The sequence below is a fragment of the Ranitomeya variabilis genome, chromosome 3, assembly GCF_051348905.1.
Source record: "Ranitomeya variabilis isolate aRanVar5 chromosome 3, aRanVar5.hap1, whole genome shotgun sequence".
NCBI classification, from domain to species: Eukaryota; Metazoa; Chordata; class Amphibia; order Anura; family Dendrobatidae; genus Ranitomeya; species Ranitomeya variabilis.
This window is the reverse complement of record NC_135234.1, coordinates 257,489,861-257,506,661: the sequence shown is the minus strand read 5'-3', so window position 1 is coordinate 257,506,661 and position 16,801 is coordinate 257,489,861. Positions and strand designations below refer to the sequence as shown.

The 16,801-nt window shown below is 43.6% G+C and overlaps 2 protein-coding genes across 2 annotated transcripts in view; one reads left to right on the top strand and one right to left on the bottom strand.

Moving 5' to 3' along the window:
• The window catches only part of LOC143815804 (contactin-associated protein-like 5), a 1,144,596-nt gene that overhangs the window by 532,952 nt on the left and 594,843 nt on the right, over positions 1 to 16,801 (bottom strand). The window contains exon 11 of the mRNA XM_077295418.1: positions 169 to 275. Within this exon, the coding sequence (XP_077151533.1) occupies positions 169 to 275 (107 nt within the window). The remainder of the gene's footprint in view (positions 1 to 168; positions 276 to 16,801) is intronic.
• On the top strand, positions 10,940 to 16,268 carry LOC143817436 (uncharacterized). Its single transcript, XM_077298834.1, has 7 exons — positions 10,940 to 11,045; positions 14,114 to 14,170; positions 14,287 to 14,333; positions 14,413 to 14,481; positions 14,678 to 14,870; positions 15,033 to 15,189; positions 15,310 to 16,268. The coding sequence occupies exons 1-7, from the start codon at positions 10,940 to 10,942 to the stop codon at positions 15,698 to 15,700; spliced, it is 1,020 nt and encodes a 339-aa protein (XP_077154949.1). The 3' UTR covers positions 15,701 to 16,268.

Genomic DNA, 16,801 nt, shown 5'->3' with positions numbered 1-16,801 from the left:
CACTAAATGATTGTAACCACATTTACTTTCTAATAAATCAAGTCCAAGTCACAATGTATTGTCCCTGAGGTTTGTACAATAGTACACATGGGGACTGTTGGTGAAGACCAATTGTCACATAATCCACTCTGACTCTCAATCCCAAAATGGAGGTAAAGGACTACTTACAATTATGGCAAGTGGCGTCCGTGTAGCCCCTGTCCACACAGTCACAGTGAAATGTGCTCCAAGTCTGAGAACATTCTCCTCCGTGTTCGCAGTAATTTGGCAGACATCTATTGGAAACAAGAAGTCCACAGAGTCTGATTTGTGAGTATCACTGTGCAGCTGAGTATCTGGATGTAGAAATGACTTCCAAATGATGTCGACAGTTAATTAGCTGTGGAGAGACTGAAATAGATCTGAGCAAATCAATAATTTCAAATGGTAGATACTCTACAAATTGATGAACCGGGTATGCTATATTACTAAACAAGAGTCAACCTCTCGCAAAAAAGAGACTCAGTTTAGACTCAATAGCAAATTATTATTTTTTTATAATTCCAGAGAAATATCACATCTCAGACAAACTGCTGGAACTTGCTGAATGGTTTTATGAACATTTTTTTTTAAAATGCTTATACTTAAATACAAGTATTTTAGATGGTTTCTTTCTGCAATTTCACGCACTCTTTCTAACATCAAATTTTTGACTAAAAATTAGACCAAATTTTTTGAGAGTAAGGGAGAGGGCGCACATGTGCAGTATGTGATATATAGTATGTACATCACATGCAGAGTAAAGTGCTATAGAAACATAAATTGAAGTTTTTAGCGTCCAATATAAAATTATAATACAGGTGGCGTCTGAAAAAAAAATACTTGAAGCACAATTAATACAGGATTTTATGCCTAATACATGACTTTGGAAAATGGTGCGTGACTCCAGAATTTTAGAATTGGTGTGTCCATTGATTTCTTGTGTCATGGCTAAACTCAAGCCCCAAGTATCAGTTTTCCGGGATTATTTTAAGCATCTAAAAAAAGGATTTTTGACTGGTATTTATTTTATTTAAACTGAGTCCCTCTTCCATTCCTGGATTCAGGGATAGTTTTTCTTTTTTTTATATATATCCCTCTGTTTTAAAAATAACATTTTTCCTTTAAAAACTGGGTGTGTAACACAAAACTTACCACTACTAGGACAACTCTTTCTTTACCTAAATATTTGGCCCTGATAAAATAATAAAGCCTATACTCCCCTCCCATGCTGGTGCCGTTCCAGCTTTGTTGGCAGTCGCAGTCCTAGGGCTCTAGTACGGTTGCATGACACGTGATGTCCAGTGCCCAGTCAACGATAACATCAATGTCCCCGCCATGTAGGAATTGAACATGAAGAGGAAGCCCAGGTGGCAGCTCATCCCTGGCTTCCCCTTCGTGTTCAATTCCTATGAAGGTGGAAATAGTGACGCCAGAGATGATTGGATGCCGGCCATCACTTGTCATGCAACCACACGAGAACCCCTGGACCGCTGGTGCACAGAACGCTGAAATGGCGCCAGCACGGGAGGTGAGTATAGGCTTTTTTATTTTATAGGGGCCAAACATTTAGATCAAGAAGGGGTTTTCCTAGTAGTGGACAACCCCTTAAAGAGATGAGTGTAAAATATGAGATTGGTGATGGCATATAGTGCAAATGTTTCAGCAAAATTTGCTCTTTGCTTAGACTCAATATAAGCCCTTTTCACACCACTCCTCCCACATCAACATCCTCTTCACTCTTCCCTTGGTATAAAAGGCTCTGGCAGGAAATGTTAGACTGATCTGCTCATTTGTTCCGCTACGACATTTGTGTAATGCCAATTATCATTTCCCTCTTATTATAGCCAAAATAAAGCTGACAGGAACAAGGGAGCAAACAGATATTTTGTACCATCTGAAGGAAAGCAATTGAACTTCGGGCTCTGTTATTAACAAACCATCATATCAATCACAGCATCAAACTTCCAATATCCTTCTCAAATGAACCTTTGAAATCCGTTCTTCAACACAACAAAAAATCAACCAAAATAGGAGTGAAGTTTATGTCTGCCAGTGCAATTATGGGATTGTTTTTGTACCCATTTGTTCTCATTTACCAGACAGCCTTTCCTTTATTATAACAGATTTAACCTAGATTTCCTGTTGTACCTGAAGAACTGAAATGTTCAGCAACACTTTACTTTCTATCTATTATCCATGGGTGTAATATAGGGGCTGCAGACGCAGCGGTCACGCTCAAGCTTTATTATTGTATTACTTCTATGGACACGCTTCTCCAGCTCCCAACATTTTTAGCTATTTTTTAGAATACCAAAGTGAATTTCAAACTGTTGCTGACCAGGTAATTTTTCTGATGAATATTAGAATTATATGTCATCACAACTTCGATGATATTTAATTACACTGAACATATAGAGGAGATGGCATGACTTCCTGCTGCACATCAAGTATCTTCATGAGATAATTGGACAAGTCTTTACCCTTACAGCTATAATGCAGTACATTGGGCATTTATTTTACATTATTTTCTCTTTGCTTTTAATCTAGAACAAAAAGTTTTGAATCTCAATGAACCTATCTGAACCCAGGACCCCAGCGCTGCAAAACAGTGCTAACCACTGAGCCACCGTGCTGCCCTCTGCTTATCCATCCATCCATTTGGTTATCCATTTTTTATCCATCTATTTCATTCTATAAAACCTAAAGTTTATGAAACCTAAAGGAAACTGTAGCCCTGCAACTCCGGACAGGCATTCTTTTGATACCGTCATTTTAGGAAATTGCTATTCATATAACTCTCAGAGTTGCCAACCATCCATCCTAGAAAATATAAAAAAAAAGTTTGCAAAAGAAAATATTGGTCCATGATTTGTTTAGATTGTTAGCACTTGTGTAGGTTATTGAGTTTGCAATTGTGGCACCCCAGAGTCTGGTTGCCACGGTGACATTCCCTCCCTCTAAGGGGTGATGTCATGCCTGGAGGCAAGAAGGAAGGTCTCCATGCCAGGTAACACAGTGTACATGTCAATCCCTGCTCCAGGCCAGAAAGGGGAGTTTCCTTATAAATTCTGGCCAGCAGATGGGGTTAGTGAGTCAGAAGGAAGTCAGCTGAGAGAGTAAATAGGGGAGTTGTCATGGAAACGGGAGCCAGCTGGAGCTCCTGACAGGACAGTGAGAGAGGAGAGTTGGCAGTTGGTCTGTGGAGAGGGAAGGGACAGGAGCAGAGAAAAGAGCTCAGGGGAATAAAAACTGCATAGCTGACACCAGAGCGGAGCGCTGATAAAAAGGACGCCAGAGTCCTTGGCTTGGCAGGTGCTGAACGCCCTGACAGCCGAATCTGGAGGGCAGGGGACTGCAATTTCCCTGGCCACACCGAATACCTGAGGGCATGGTAGCAGGCCAAGAGCCCAGGGCTGACAGTGAAAAGGACAGTGCCCATGAAATAGGCTCACACTGTCTGCCATAAAGGTAAGAAATCATCACGCAGGAGAGGGCCGCAGCTTGGCTACAAGCAGCAGGGACCCTAAAAGACAGCACCTGAAAGACTCCAGGCAAGCCCGACTCAATCCATCATCTGTAATTGGTACCCCAGATTGCATCTACTTTCAAGTAAAAGGTAAAAATAACTGCACCTCTCTGTGTCCTTCACTTATTTTCTGCACCCCAACGTTCCCCACCATCTGAACAATCAGACATATTTGCCCTGGGGCCCCGCTCTACCCGTGGGGAGCTGAACCATCTTTGCTGCATCAACATCAGCCCCAGTGGACCTAAACCGCAGCGTCGGCCACCCATTGCCAAACACCACGGGTGGCGTCACGACCAAACACCACATAATTATCCTCCATTTTATGACACGGCCAGGGCCACAAAATGGATCACGGTCTCGTGACCTCCCCCATAGAACTGTCTGGTCCGATTCCGGGTACCTCATGGTACCAGGGCGCGTCACAATTATTTTATATTTATATTAATACATTGAGCTATAGCAATGTACTAATTATATACTATATCATTCACTATGGTTTTCAAATTGATCCATAAATAAGTATTAACTCAAAATAATCTTTAAAATCCCAGGCTGGCACCCTGGAAACTACGCAGTATATTCTCTGACGAAAATCCTTACTCTCTCTGTACCCTTGATAGTTTCGGCAGGATTGTTCTTGTCTGATTTGAGTCTCAGTTTGTACCGATACAGTATCTCTCAATTAATATTTAACTAGCCATGCTGAAAAATGTTCTGATGTTAAAATCTTCATAATAAAAAACGTGTATTTCCAAGGTAGTGAGCATGAAATGCTGGAAGTACATGAGATTTTCGGGTATATGTGGTCTCTGTGTATGGCATGCTCTTCAGAAGCTGCACACTCAGAGATAGATTTCAAATCTAATTAAAGGAAATCTGTCACCAGCTTTATGTTATGGAAGATGAGAGCTACATGATGTAGGGCGAGAAATTTGACTCCAGAAATGTGTCACTTACTGGGCCCCTTGCTGTAGATTTGATTAAAAAAATCACTGTTTTATCTACTGAAGATTTAGCAGTTCTCTGAATTCTGTGCGCTCTATAACCCTGCCCACATCACTGGTTGGTAGCTTTCTGTGTACACTGTGCATAGGCAGAAAGCTATTGTATTAAAACTACAGCAAGCAGCCCAGTAAATAACACATCGCTGGAATCAGGATCTCAGATTAACAAGCAAAATTACAGATTTATTTTAAAGAAAAAAGTTTAATTCTCACTTTCCTGTTTCCTTTTTATTTTCCATGGTTGTGTACATGCTGTGAATAAGAAATTGAATTTCCCTAAGCAGCAAATTAATTTACAGACAACAGTATTTTTTGCCATTTGAAGAACACGGCAATAAAATTCCATGTGTTTTTCATTTGAGCTCAATCTCAGAGTAATGTCTAATATGACATTTAAACTATGCATCTGCCAACAGGAAATCCTCTACTGCTTGTTTCTACAGCTCCTATGCAAAGAAAGAAAGGATGAGTCGAATTTGTATATTTCAAATAGAGAAGACTTTGAGACATTTTAACGGGATTTGATTAGTCTCCAAAATTCTCTCATATCAACACCCGATGGGTTTGTGTAAATTTTTTCAAAATGTCAGGCTGAATTTTCTATTGGGAGAAGTCAGGAGAAGGAATAGGTGACCTCATACCATAAAATGTTCATCTTAGGCTACTTTCACACTTGCGTTTTTATCTGCATGCGTTTTTTAAAAAAACGCATGTGTGAAAAAACGCATGTAAACGCGGTAAAACGCATGCGTTTTTTAGACGCATGCATTTTTATAGAAAAACACAAGAAAACAAGAAAAAAACAAAAAACCCTAACCCTAACCCTACCCCTAACCCTACCCCTAACCCTACCCCTAACCCTAACCCTAATCTGTGGCCACGCATTTAAGTGCCACGTATTTACGTGCCACGATATTTCAGTGCCATGTATAACCACGTAGTTATAGTAATTTTAATACGTGGCAATGAAATACGTGGCACTTAAATACGTGGCACGTGGCATAAGTGGCACTGAAATACGTGGCACGTGGCACTTAAATACGTGGCACGTGGCACTTAAATACGTGGCACGTGGCATAAGTGGCACTGAAATACGTGGCACGTGGCACTTAAATACGTGGCACGTGGCACTGAAATACGTGGCACGTGGCACTTAAATACGTGGCACGTGGCACTTAAATACGTGGCACGTGGCACTTAAATACGTGGCACGTGGCACTTAAATACGTGGCACGTGGCTTAAGTGGCACTTAAATACGTGGCATAAGTGGCACTGAAATACGTGATACGTGGCACTTAAATACATGGCAATATGACTGTCAGAAAATGTTTATTAAATGGCTAGGGGTGAGGTTAGGGGTAGAGTTAGGGTTAGGGTTTGGATCCCGTTATCACCTTGATGGTGGTGGGTGGCTTTTTAGTGTGTTTTCTGTGTTTTTTCTATAAAAACGCATGCGTTTTTAGCGCAAACAAACGCATGTGCTTAAAAACGCATGCGTTTACATAGACAGCAATGCATTTTTTTGCCGCGAAAAAACGCATGCGTTTTTTCGCGGCAAAAAAACGCGCAAGAAAATACTACAGGTAGCATTTTTGAAAATGAACGCATGCAGACAAAAAACGCATGCGTTTGAAAACGCGAACAAACGCATGTGCAAAAAAACGCATGCGTTTTCAATGTTAAATATAGGGAAAAAAAACGCATGCGTTTTTTGTGCAAAAAACGCTGCAGACAAAAACGCAAGTGTGAAACCACCCTTAGAAGCTCCAGAAAAGCTGTGAATGGATGAAAAAGGATACATTTCCATAACAGCATCAGACAGGGTCCTTGCTGAGGTCTGCTGGAACCTAAAGCTGCATGGGGAATAGGTGGACCCTTGTGTCCCCCTCAGCTCATTTAGTACTTAGCGATTGTTCAGGGAGCTGATTTCTTGGTTAATTAAAATTCACACACCAGCTTTATGTTTCAGTAAATGCATCAGATGTTGATGGAGTTAAACCGCAGGAACAATGGTCATATACAAAAAGGTCCAATTATATTTCTCCAACACAAATAAAAATAGACACAAACAAAGCAAATTAAAATGGCTTTTTAATCTTTTTTTATCTTTTGCTTTAAACAATTATTTCTTCCTTTTATTGCTGTTCATAAAAAGCATCCAATCAAATGCCTATTCAGCCTGAAATGGATATTCATAAATTTGATAATTAGACACAATTCACTGACTTGATCAAAGTTGGTTTGGAGACCGATATAAAAACTATCAACATTTGTTCAAATTCTGCAATCATTTAGCAGCAAATGTGGAAGGTGTTATTAATCCCACAGAACATTATTGGAAGCCAACACTACACAATGATCACCCTTTTCTTGTTTGCCAATTCCCTAAAATATAACTAAAATAAGCCAAATGAATGATCATCACAACTCGATAGATTCATTTTCCAACCCATTGGACAAAAGCTTTATACATCCCGGTTATGAACCATAGTGTATGGTCCGGCCGAAGGCCTCCAGACTTGTACTCAACAGCCTCATTTATGCCAATGAGGCTACTGAGTTTCAAAGGGTGAATTCAGCCTAAAAGAAGAGCAAAAAAATTCAAATAAACCATTCTGGTCTACAATGGCAGCCAGACCTTAGCATTTCTCTCTTCTGTGATGCAGACTAGGCATCTCATTCACTAAGTATCTGCAACATCATGACATCACATGAGGCCTAGTCACTAGCGAGGTGAACACTGCCCTAGTCCAGCTGCCACAAGGGACTGAACTGGATGCAGGGACAAGGTACTTTGACACATGTTATTATTATCATTATTATTATTTATTTATATAGCACCATTAATTTTATGCGCTGTAAAAAATAATTAAAAAAAAAGGCATGGGTTCCCCTGTATTTTTAATAACCAGCCAGTCAAAACTCACAGCAGGGGGCTGCATCCCTCAGCTGTCAGTTTCAGCAAGGCTGGTTATTAAGAATAGAGGGGTCCCGATTTTGTAATTTTTAATTAGTTAAATAAATAATTTAAAAAAATGTCCTGGGGTCCCCCCATTTTTGACAACCAGCCTTGCTAAAACAGACAGCTGGAGGCTGGTAGTCTTAGTCAAAGCCTAAAAATATCAGCCCCCAAACACCCAGAAAAGGTGCATATATTAGATGTGCCAATTCTGGCGCTTCGCCCTGCTGTTCCCACGTGGCAAGTGGGGCTCATATTTATTTGGTTGATGTCACCTTTGTATTGTCTGGTGACATCAAGTCCACGGATTAGTAATGGAGAGGCGTCTACAAGACACTTATACATTACTAATCCTATAGTTACATGGTAAATAAAGACACAGCCAGAATAAAGTCTTTTATTTGAAATGAAACAAAACACACTTTTACTTTTTTATTTGAAAATAACAAACACAGTTATACTCACTTAACGCCTAAGTTGAATCCCTTGTCTCCTGTAATAAAACAAAAATAAATATCCCTCACCTGTCCGTCGTTCTGAGAACTGCTCGTGAATGAGCTGCTGTAAGCACAGCTTCAGTGACTAGCGGTGACTTCATCAAGGTTACCGCAGGTCGCTGAGGCTGCGCTCCCAGGCAGACTGAACTGCGGTGACCTCGGTAAAATCCCCGCTAGCACTGTGAGAAAGTTTCATTGTGCAGAGGCGAGTTCACTGCAGTTCACAAGGAGAATTTCACTGCAGTGAATTTGAACTGTGGTGAACTTGCCTCTGCACTGTGAGACCTCACGGATCAGAAGCGGTTTTTGACGCACTGTTGTGCATATGACAGCGTGGCAAACACTGGATGTTCATGCCCCCCTTTCAAGTGACTGGGGTCCGGGTTCGTGTTGGGGTCTGAGTATTGTTATAGTACCAGAACACAAACATTTTGTAACTGTTCGGCCGAACCCACTGGACCCGAACATCCAAGTGTCCGCTCATCTCTAGTACTGAGGACTGACTGGAAGGGATGATTTCACCACCGATCAGAAGCGATATTTGCCGCACTGTGATGCACATGACAGCGCGACAAACACCTGGTGTTTGGGCAGCCGAACCCGAACAGTAACATTGACTTCCTGGTGAAGTGTTCGGTGTCAGTGCCCGAAAGGTAGGTATATGGTACAGATGCCGAACTTTACTGTTCGGGTTTACTCATCTCTACTCGGTACTCAAATTGAGCAGGTGGAATGCTAGGATGGGTTCGACTCGAGTACTGAGTATAATTGAAGTCAATGAGAAACTCGATAATTTTCCAGATGACCCTACCAGGAGGGCTGAGTAGGCAGAAAAATTGCTAAAATGGATCTAAACAGTGCTCAAATGGAATGATAACAGCATGGGGAAGATGTCTAGATGCTTTTCTGACTCTCAGTTCGCTGCTGGAGCTATGTTATCAGAGCACTATTACATTTACATACTGACAATAAAATATACAAAACCAAAGATAAAATAGATTTTACAGGAAAAAATGTTAGGAAACATTCTGTCCTGTATAATGACTTGCGTAAAAGGAAAAATAAAAAGAGAAAAAAGCCTCCTCCTCCCCTTAATAGCGGGGCCACCTCTCACTGAATTTCACTGTCACCTATGACTGCAGTAGATGACATAGCAGAGAGTAAAATAAAACTACACCTAAAGGTAGTCACCAGTATATGTAATTTTTAGGCATGTGGTGTGTGTGACATGGTCAGACACATCCTGTTTCATTTATGAAAGAGTTACTCTGAAACTCACAAAGCCTATGTGGACAATGCAAGACCTGCCAAAAATTAAAAGGAAGAGTTACTCTGATACACCCTGTATTTGACATGCGCCTATCAGTTATTATGCCGCCGGCGCCACTGAAAACCCGCTCTGACAAAACGCTAGTGGCAGGGCAGGCTAGCACCTATAAGACATAGAGGGTCAGTTCATGTAATGTGTACAGCTTGGATAACCAAAAGTTGTACAGCACAGAGGAATCAGAGAGGACACTGGTACGGTCGGCTAGTTACTTCTTCACCATCTTTCAAAACTTTTGCCTCCTTGTCAGACTGTCCCATGCATCAGGGCCTGGGCACTGGGAAGGTCTAATGAAACTGTCCTAGACCGCTGATAGTGCTCCCCTGCCTCTGTTGGACCTGGTGTGTGTCTCCTTCAGCTTTCCTCCTTGTTTTCAAAAGGAACTATGACCACTGTTACCAGCGATATCAGATGGGAACTTTTGTACTAATTGTTCGACTAGGGCATTCAACTTCTCTTATTACATCATTTTACTAGCTTTCTCTTCTGCGGGACCGAGAGATGAAAAGTTCTCCTTGTAGCTTTGGTCGAGAAGAATGAACAGCCGCTAATCAGTGATGGCCAAAATGCCCATAACATGAGGGTCATGGGAAAGGCAGTGGGACATAAAGTCAGCCTTGTGTGCCAGACTCCCAACAGGCTGGACTTCCCTGTCCCCTCAAAGAAAGCGACTCTCCATCTCCTTTTACTTCTCCATCTCCTCCTCTTCAGCTCATCAACGCTGAACAGACAAGATTAAGCTGGTGTGGGTAGTACTCTCAGTAGCACAGGCAACCATCTCCTCTTCCTCTTGCTTCTCCTCATTATCACCCAATTCACATTGAGAAGATGAGATGAGGCTGGGCTGAGTGGTATCACCCTGTGTACCTTATTTCTACATTTCCATTTGGTCCACAAACAAAGCTTCCTCTTTAATATTATGTGTATCGAGCGTTTGAGTACACACAGTAGTGAGATGGTTACGCTAATTATGGCATAATTGCCACTCACCATCTTGGTTGATTCCTCAAAGTTATGTAGAACGTCACAGATGTCATGCATCCATGCCCACTTGTCAGTTGTTATGTGCGGAGGCTGACCAGAATACCGACGGCATGTTGTAGCTGGTAATCAACTTCTGCCGTCTGCTGCTCACAAAGCCTCTGCAACATGTGTAATGTGGAGTTTCACCACATGGTCACTTTGCCCACTAGTCTAAGAGTTGGCAATTGCAAGCACTGCTGTTGCACTGCCAGAGCAGCGGCAACTGTAGCTGACTTGCGGAAATGGGTACGCACGAGGTGTACCTTCACAAGTAGCTTAGGCAAATTTGGGAAGCTTTTCTGAAACTGCTGAACAACTATGGCCAGGTTCACACTTGCATTTGGCTGGTCTGCATATGACTGCGTACTTCCTCCCTTAAGCTCCGACTATGCTCTGCCTATTTCCTCATGCATTCTTCGTCATCCTGCATACCTATCTTTAACATTGGGTATGCAGGGACATGTGTTGTATGTGGATGCGTCCGCATGCGGCGTTTTGACGTGCCTGCTGACCGCACGGGAATGCAAGGGAACGGCCTAGTGAGAAAAAAGTGGTGGTTGGGGACTAAGGACCAAGGGATGGCCACCATGAGGTTGAAGAAAGCCTCAGTGTCCACAAGCATAAACAGCAACATTACCAGGGCAAGCATCCTAGAAATTGCCCATTTAGTGTTTGGGCCTGTCGGTGGGTGGCTGGGTATAATCCTTTGCTCTCCAAGGCCTGAGGTAGGGATAGTTAAAGAATTAGACGTGGTTGCTGATGGTGCTTGCGAATGTGCAATGACAAGTGCCGGGCGGGGGCATCTGTGCCATTGTATTGGACATCTGTGCCTTTGTATTGGATTGGTGAGCAGGTGGCACAGGGGAAGAGGAAGTGGTGTCATCTGCAGACACTGATTGTAGACCCAGGCATTTGGCCCACCTAGTCGGGTGCTCTGATTACATGTGCCTGAGAATGCTGGTGATGGTCAGGCTGGTAGTGGTCAGGCTCCTGCTGATCTTTGTCAGGCACAGGTTGCAAATGACAGTTCTTTTATAGTCCACACTTTCTTTAAAAAGCGCCAGACTGGGGAACACCTAACCCTTGGCCTGAGACCTTGCTGTGTGTGAGTTTTATGGGGAACAGTTGTCTGAGATCTCCCTCAGGTCATCCCACTGCCTCTTTCTGTCTGTTATGGTGCTTCAGATCCCTCCCCCTCTGCGCTACTATCCTTGATCTAAATGGCATCTTCCTAGGTTGGGTCAGTGACTTCATTGTTCACCACCTCATCTTCTCTTCCACTTCCGCACTCTGAACCTTCTGACTTGTTGACTTAACAACATTACATGACTTCTTGGTAACTGTGACTCTTCATCATCTACCTCTTGAAACACTAGTTGATGTTCCCCACTGTCTTTTTCTTCTAACCGTGACTGCTCATATATTTGGGCATCACTATACATGATCTCCTCATATTCTCTTGAAGCGTGCAGGGTGAGAGGACAGAATCAATAAAGAGCTCCTTGGAGTATCCGAGTATGGGATCACTTGTCTCCTGGGACTAGACATGGTGGGAGGAAGGAGGCACGGGTGAGTATTATGTAGTCCAGGCTCTTGGCTACTGAGATTGTTCATGTGGAGAAAAGGTGATGCTGGGAAACATACTGGAAGCATTATTTGCCATCCAACCGACCACCTGTTCGCACTGTACTGTCTTCAAGAGTGGTGTTCCTTGTCCTCCTGCAAAGTGGGACAGGAAGCTAGTTTTTTTGGATGAGTCTGTTTGTTGTGCTCTCGCAGCAGGCACAGTTTCACTTGGCCCACAGCCTCAGCCGCTGCGTGCACCATAAGCAGCACATCCTCTTCCTCATTCCTTACTGCACACAATGTGCATTTTAAAATTGGTATATAATATATGCCTGCAAACTTTCCGCTATTAGTAGGGAAAAGAAAATATGTAGCCCTGAAATGGATTTTGTTTTTTATAGTTTGCAGCAACAGTATACCTATAGAAAGACTTTAAAGGGACACTGTCACCTGAATTTGGAGGGAACAATCTTTAGCCATAGGGGCGGGGTTTTCGGGTGTTTGATTCACCCTTTCCTTACCTTACCCGCTGGCTGCATGCTGGCTGCAATATGGGATTGAAGTTCATTCTCTGTCCTCCGTAGTACATGCCTGCACAAGGCAATCTTGCCTTGCGCAGGCGTGTACTATGGAGGACAGAGAATGAACTTCAATCCCATATTGCAGCCAGCATGCAGCCAGCGGGTAAGGAAAGGGTGAATCAAACACCCGAAAATCCCGCCCCTATGGCTAAAGATTGTTCCCTCCTAATTCAGGTGACAGTGTCCCTTTAAGGCAATAAACCCTGCCTATATGCCTCTAATTCAAAACTGTACCTCCTCCACCAGTTATCCCTACACTTAATACAGGTAGCAGCAGTTTTACTGGAGAAAAGACAGTATTTAGCCTTGAAAAATACATTTGTTTTAATGTTGCAGCAGTGGTATTCAAAAAATGCAATAGCAATTAACCACTGCCTATATGATTGCTCTAATCTAAGCTCTCCCTTCTAGATCAACTCTCCCTGAACTACTTCCAAAGGAGAGTGTGCCGATCATCGTGTCACTGGGTCTCATATAAGATCCGATGACACAATGCGGTTTTCCATTCACAGTAATGCCAGTAGCTAACATGGATACGGCATTACTGTGTATGGCAGGCGATCCCCACTGGTTTATTGGCTGTCTAAAAGCTACAAAACATATGTGGTGGGGTCGTGAGCATGATGCTCGAGCTCCTGCGATACCCGATTGAGTATCCAGCTTACCCGAGCAACCTGATGCTTGAATGAGTATTGAGCAGTGACGAGCATGCTCACTCATCATCACTAATCATTATAACTTACTGTTATTAAATCACTGGTCATGAATACAATACAATTCTAGCATACTGCATATATAGAGCATTAGACCATCCAAAATACCCATAGTACAATTCTATTGCTCTCAATGGACAGTAAACGGCATCTGTTGACATGACCTGATATAATTCTTACAATCTATTTATGACATATTAAATTTCCAAATTAATATAAGTGAGATATTGTAGAAAATAAATAAAACTGAAGAAAAGGATAATAAAAAGTTGAGTCAAGGCTTGAAGAGAATCTAAGCTGCGGCCATGTAAGTAGGACTACAGGAACAGGGTAGACCTGCTGAGATAACTGCCTTAAAATGTAAAAAGAAAAAGGTTATGGAAAGAAAGGGAAAAAGTGTATAAAAAGGAGTGAAAGAGGAAAGCTATGATAGTAAATAGTAAAGAGTGAGATTTTAAAAACATTAACAAGATAAGGGTGGTTTCCCACTTGCGTTTTTGTCTGCAGCGTTTTTTTTCCTATATTTAACATTGAAAACGCATGCGTTTTTATGTGTATGCGTTTGGTCGCGTTTTCAATCGCATGCGTTTTTTTACTGCATGCGTTCATTTTCAAAAATGCAACTTGTAGTATTTTTGAGGGGCGTTTTTTTGTCCAAAAAAAACGCATGCGTTTTCATGCGGTTTTTTTTGGCCAAAAAATGCATTGGCGTCAATGGGAACGCATGCGTTTTTTTGTACATGCGTTTGCATGCGTTTTTTGATGCATGCGTTTTTTTAAACAAAAGTTGAATAGACTGTAGATAAGGTTATCTAGACACTGATAAGCCTCCCCCATAGCAGCAGGGTTATAAAAGGAAGGTTGGGGGAAGTTTCTGGTCATTTCTCATCAGACTCAAAAGAAGACCAGACCCTGGCCGGACGCATTGGTGGACAAGACCCAGAGCAATGTGAGTATATCCTAGGCAATGCATTTATTTTAAATTTTTTTGATCTACATGTCCTAATTTATTTATTTTTTTTCTTTCAACATGCATCAGAATGTCTTCTACGGAGTATTCATAAGATGAGGAGTTCCAGCCACGTCAGTCAGAAGTGGATCGTGTCAGTGAGGTTAGTTTTTGGTCCTTCAGCTTGGTAAGTATTGACTGTCACATCGACACATGAGACAATTTGATTTTTTTTTTTATAGAGCACTTCAACTGAGGGACAGAGAGGGACTGAGCAGCGTAGTCAAGGTCCGGTGGGAAGACGGCAGCGGGTATGTATATAAGGCAGACTGTCCTCATTGAAATATTCTTGAATCTTCCTTTCTGTACCCTTCATTTTCTTTAAATTTTTCTTGTATGATCCTTTTCTTAAATTTATCTTTCAGATTCCTGCCCTTTCTCATATTATGGTTTTTTCTTTTTCCTAATGTGATTGAGCAAATTTAATTGTTTTTTTTTTTCTTTTAGGTATCACAACGGGACGAGGACCGGATCGATAATGACCTCCTGATCACCTTGGTCCAGGAGCGAGTCCCATTGTGGGACAGCCGGGATCCACAGCACGCCGTCAACAGTACGCTACGTCGTTTGTGGAGTGAGGTGGCCCAAGCGTTGTGGGATGGCTGGGAGAATGCCCCGCCACGGGTCCGTAATGCATTTAGTAAGTATTGCACTGCAGTGTGAAGCAGCAGAGACCTTGGCCGGGCTCTCTTGACTGTGTGTGATGAAAGAAACTTTTCGGAGTTTCTTTCATCACACACAGTCAAGAGAGCACGGCCTAAAGTCCTTTTTCTGACCATTATATTTTATTGTTATTTCACAGTGGACAAAGTAAGAACACGTTGGCGTTCCATGAAGGACCGCTTCAACAAGGACCTTCGTGATGAGAATCGTGCAGCCAGTGGTTCCGGAGCAAGGCACCGGCCGTACAAATATCACCGTGTGCTGGCCTTTCTAAGACCGGTCCTTCTCATGAGAACGTAAGTATTTCTCACATGCTTCCGGTTGTATTGCATTGAGATAATCTGTCATTTTTATTTCCACAGGATGTACCATCTTGTTATAGTTTGGTATTAATTTTCTGTTTTCTTTTTTCACAGCACACACTGCACGACTGTCGCAACAGGTTCTGGAGCGGTCCTTCAGCCGGCAGCCACGGACCCGTCCCAGCCATCCAGCAGCGCAGCACCAGGAGGGTCTTCCACACTCACTGGAGACCAGGGGGCTGGCACATCAGGTCTTCCCCTTTCGCAGTCCTCTTTCACTGCACCCATTTTTGCGGGCACATCCCGGCAGCGACAGAGGGCTTCGGATAGGTCCCTCATGCCCGAGTTTTTGCACTTGAGCTCGGTTTTACACGAAGCTATCAAGGCTTTAGGTGACAGAATGGATGTGACCCATAATCTCTTACATTGCCGCATCCAGGATGTCGCCAAAAGCGTTGATCAATTGAAAGCCGACCTCAAGAAGCCAGCTCATCATTTTTTTTAATCAAATCCTACAGGGCATGTCGGAACACCTTAGCCCTGATCTCCAGCTGAGTGTGATGCAGGCCTGCAATGTTGCTTTTGTGCAGGCTATGCAGCAGAGTCAGAGTCGAAATGTGGCGGCATATCCAACTGTGCCGTCACTGTCACTATTAAACACCATTCCTACCGCTGCTGCATGCCACTGCACGGCCACCTCTATTCCATCCACAGGTGTACTCCACTACAGCGCCAACACGATGACGAGTGCTGTTGGACATCCCACCGCCACCACCGTGACAACCGCTGCTCTGGCTTGGACCTCCTCCGCTGACACCACGATGACGCAGGACCCTGGCGTGGCTTATCGGCCCGGCCCCCTCCCGATGCAGCATGACCCATCCATGGCATATCGGACCGGCCCACCCCCGATGCAGCAGGACCGAGGCCTGGCATATCGGACCGGACCCCCCCCCGATGCAGCAGGACCCATCCATGGCATATCGGACCGGCCCACCCCCGATGCAGCAGGACCGAGGCGTTGCTTTCCGGGCAGGACACCCCCTGATGCAGCAGGACCCAGGCCAGGCGTATAGGACGGCCCACCCCCCGATGCAGAAGGACCCAGGCATGGCATATAGGACGGGCCACCCCCCATGCAGCAGGACCCAGGCATGGCGTATCGCACTGGCCCCCCCATGATGCAGCAGGACCCTGCCACGCCTTTATGTTCCCCCCACCAGCAATGCAGCAGGACACTGGTATTGGCTTTGTTTCCCCCCCCCCAACGAGGCACCAGGACCCTGGGATGATTTTATGTTCCCCCCCCAACGAGGCACCAGGACCCAGGCGGGGCTTTATCTTTCCCCCCCACTACAATGCTGTTGGACTCAGACGTTGCCGAGCCCTCCACAATGGAGACGGACTGTGTAATTGTTGAGCCGGGTCCTGACGTGTCTCCCGCCAACACTCAACATCCTAGCCCAAGAATACATCCCCCCTACCAGGAGAACCCAAAGGCAAACCGGACAAACTCACAAAAAACAAAAAACTCTGAATATTCCTCCCCCATCACCTACCGATGTGTCTCTATTGTCTCTTGTGTCTCAACCTTCCAGTGTGTCTC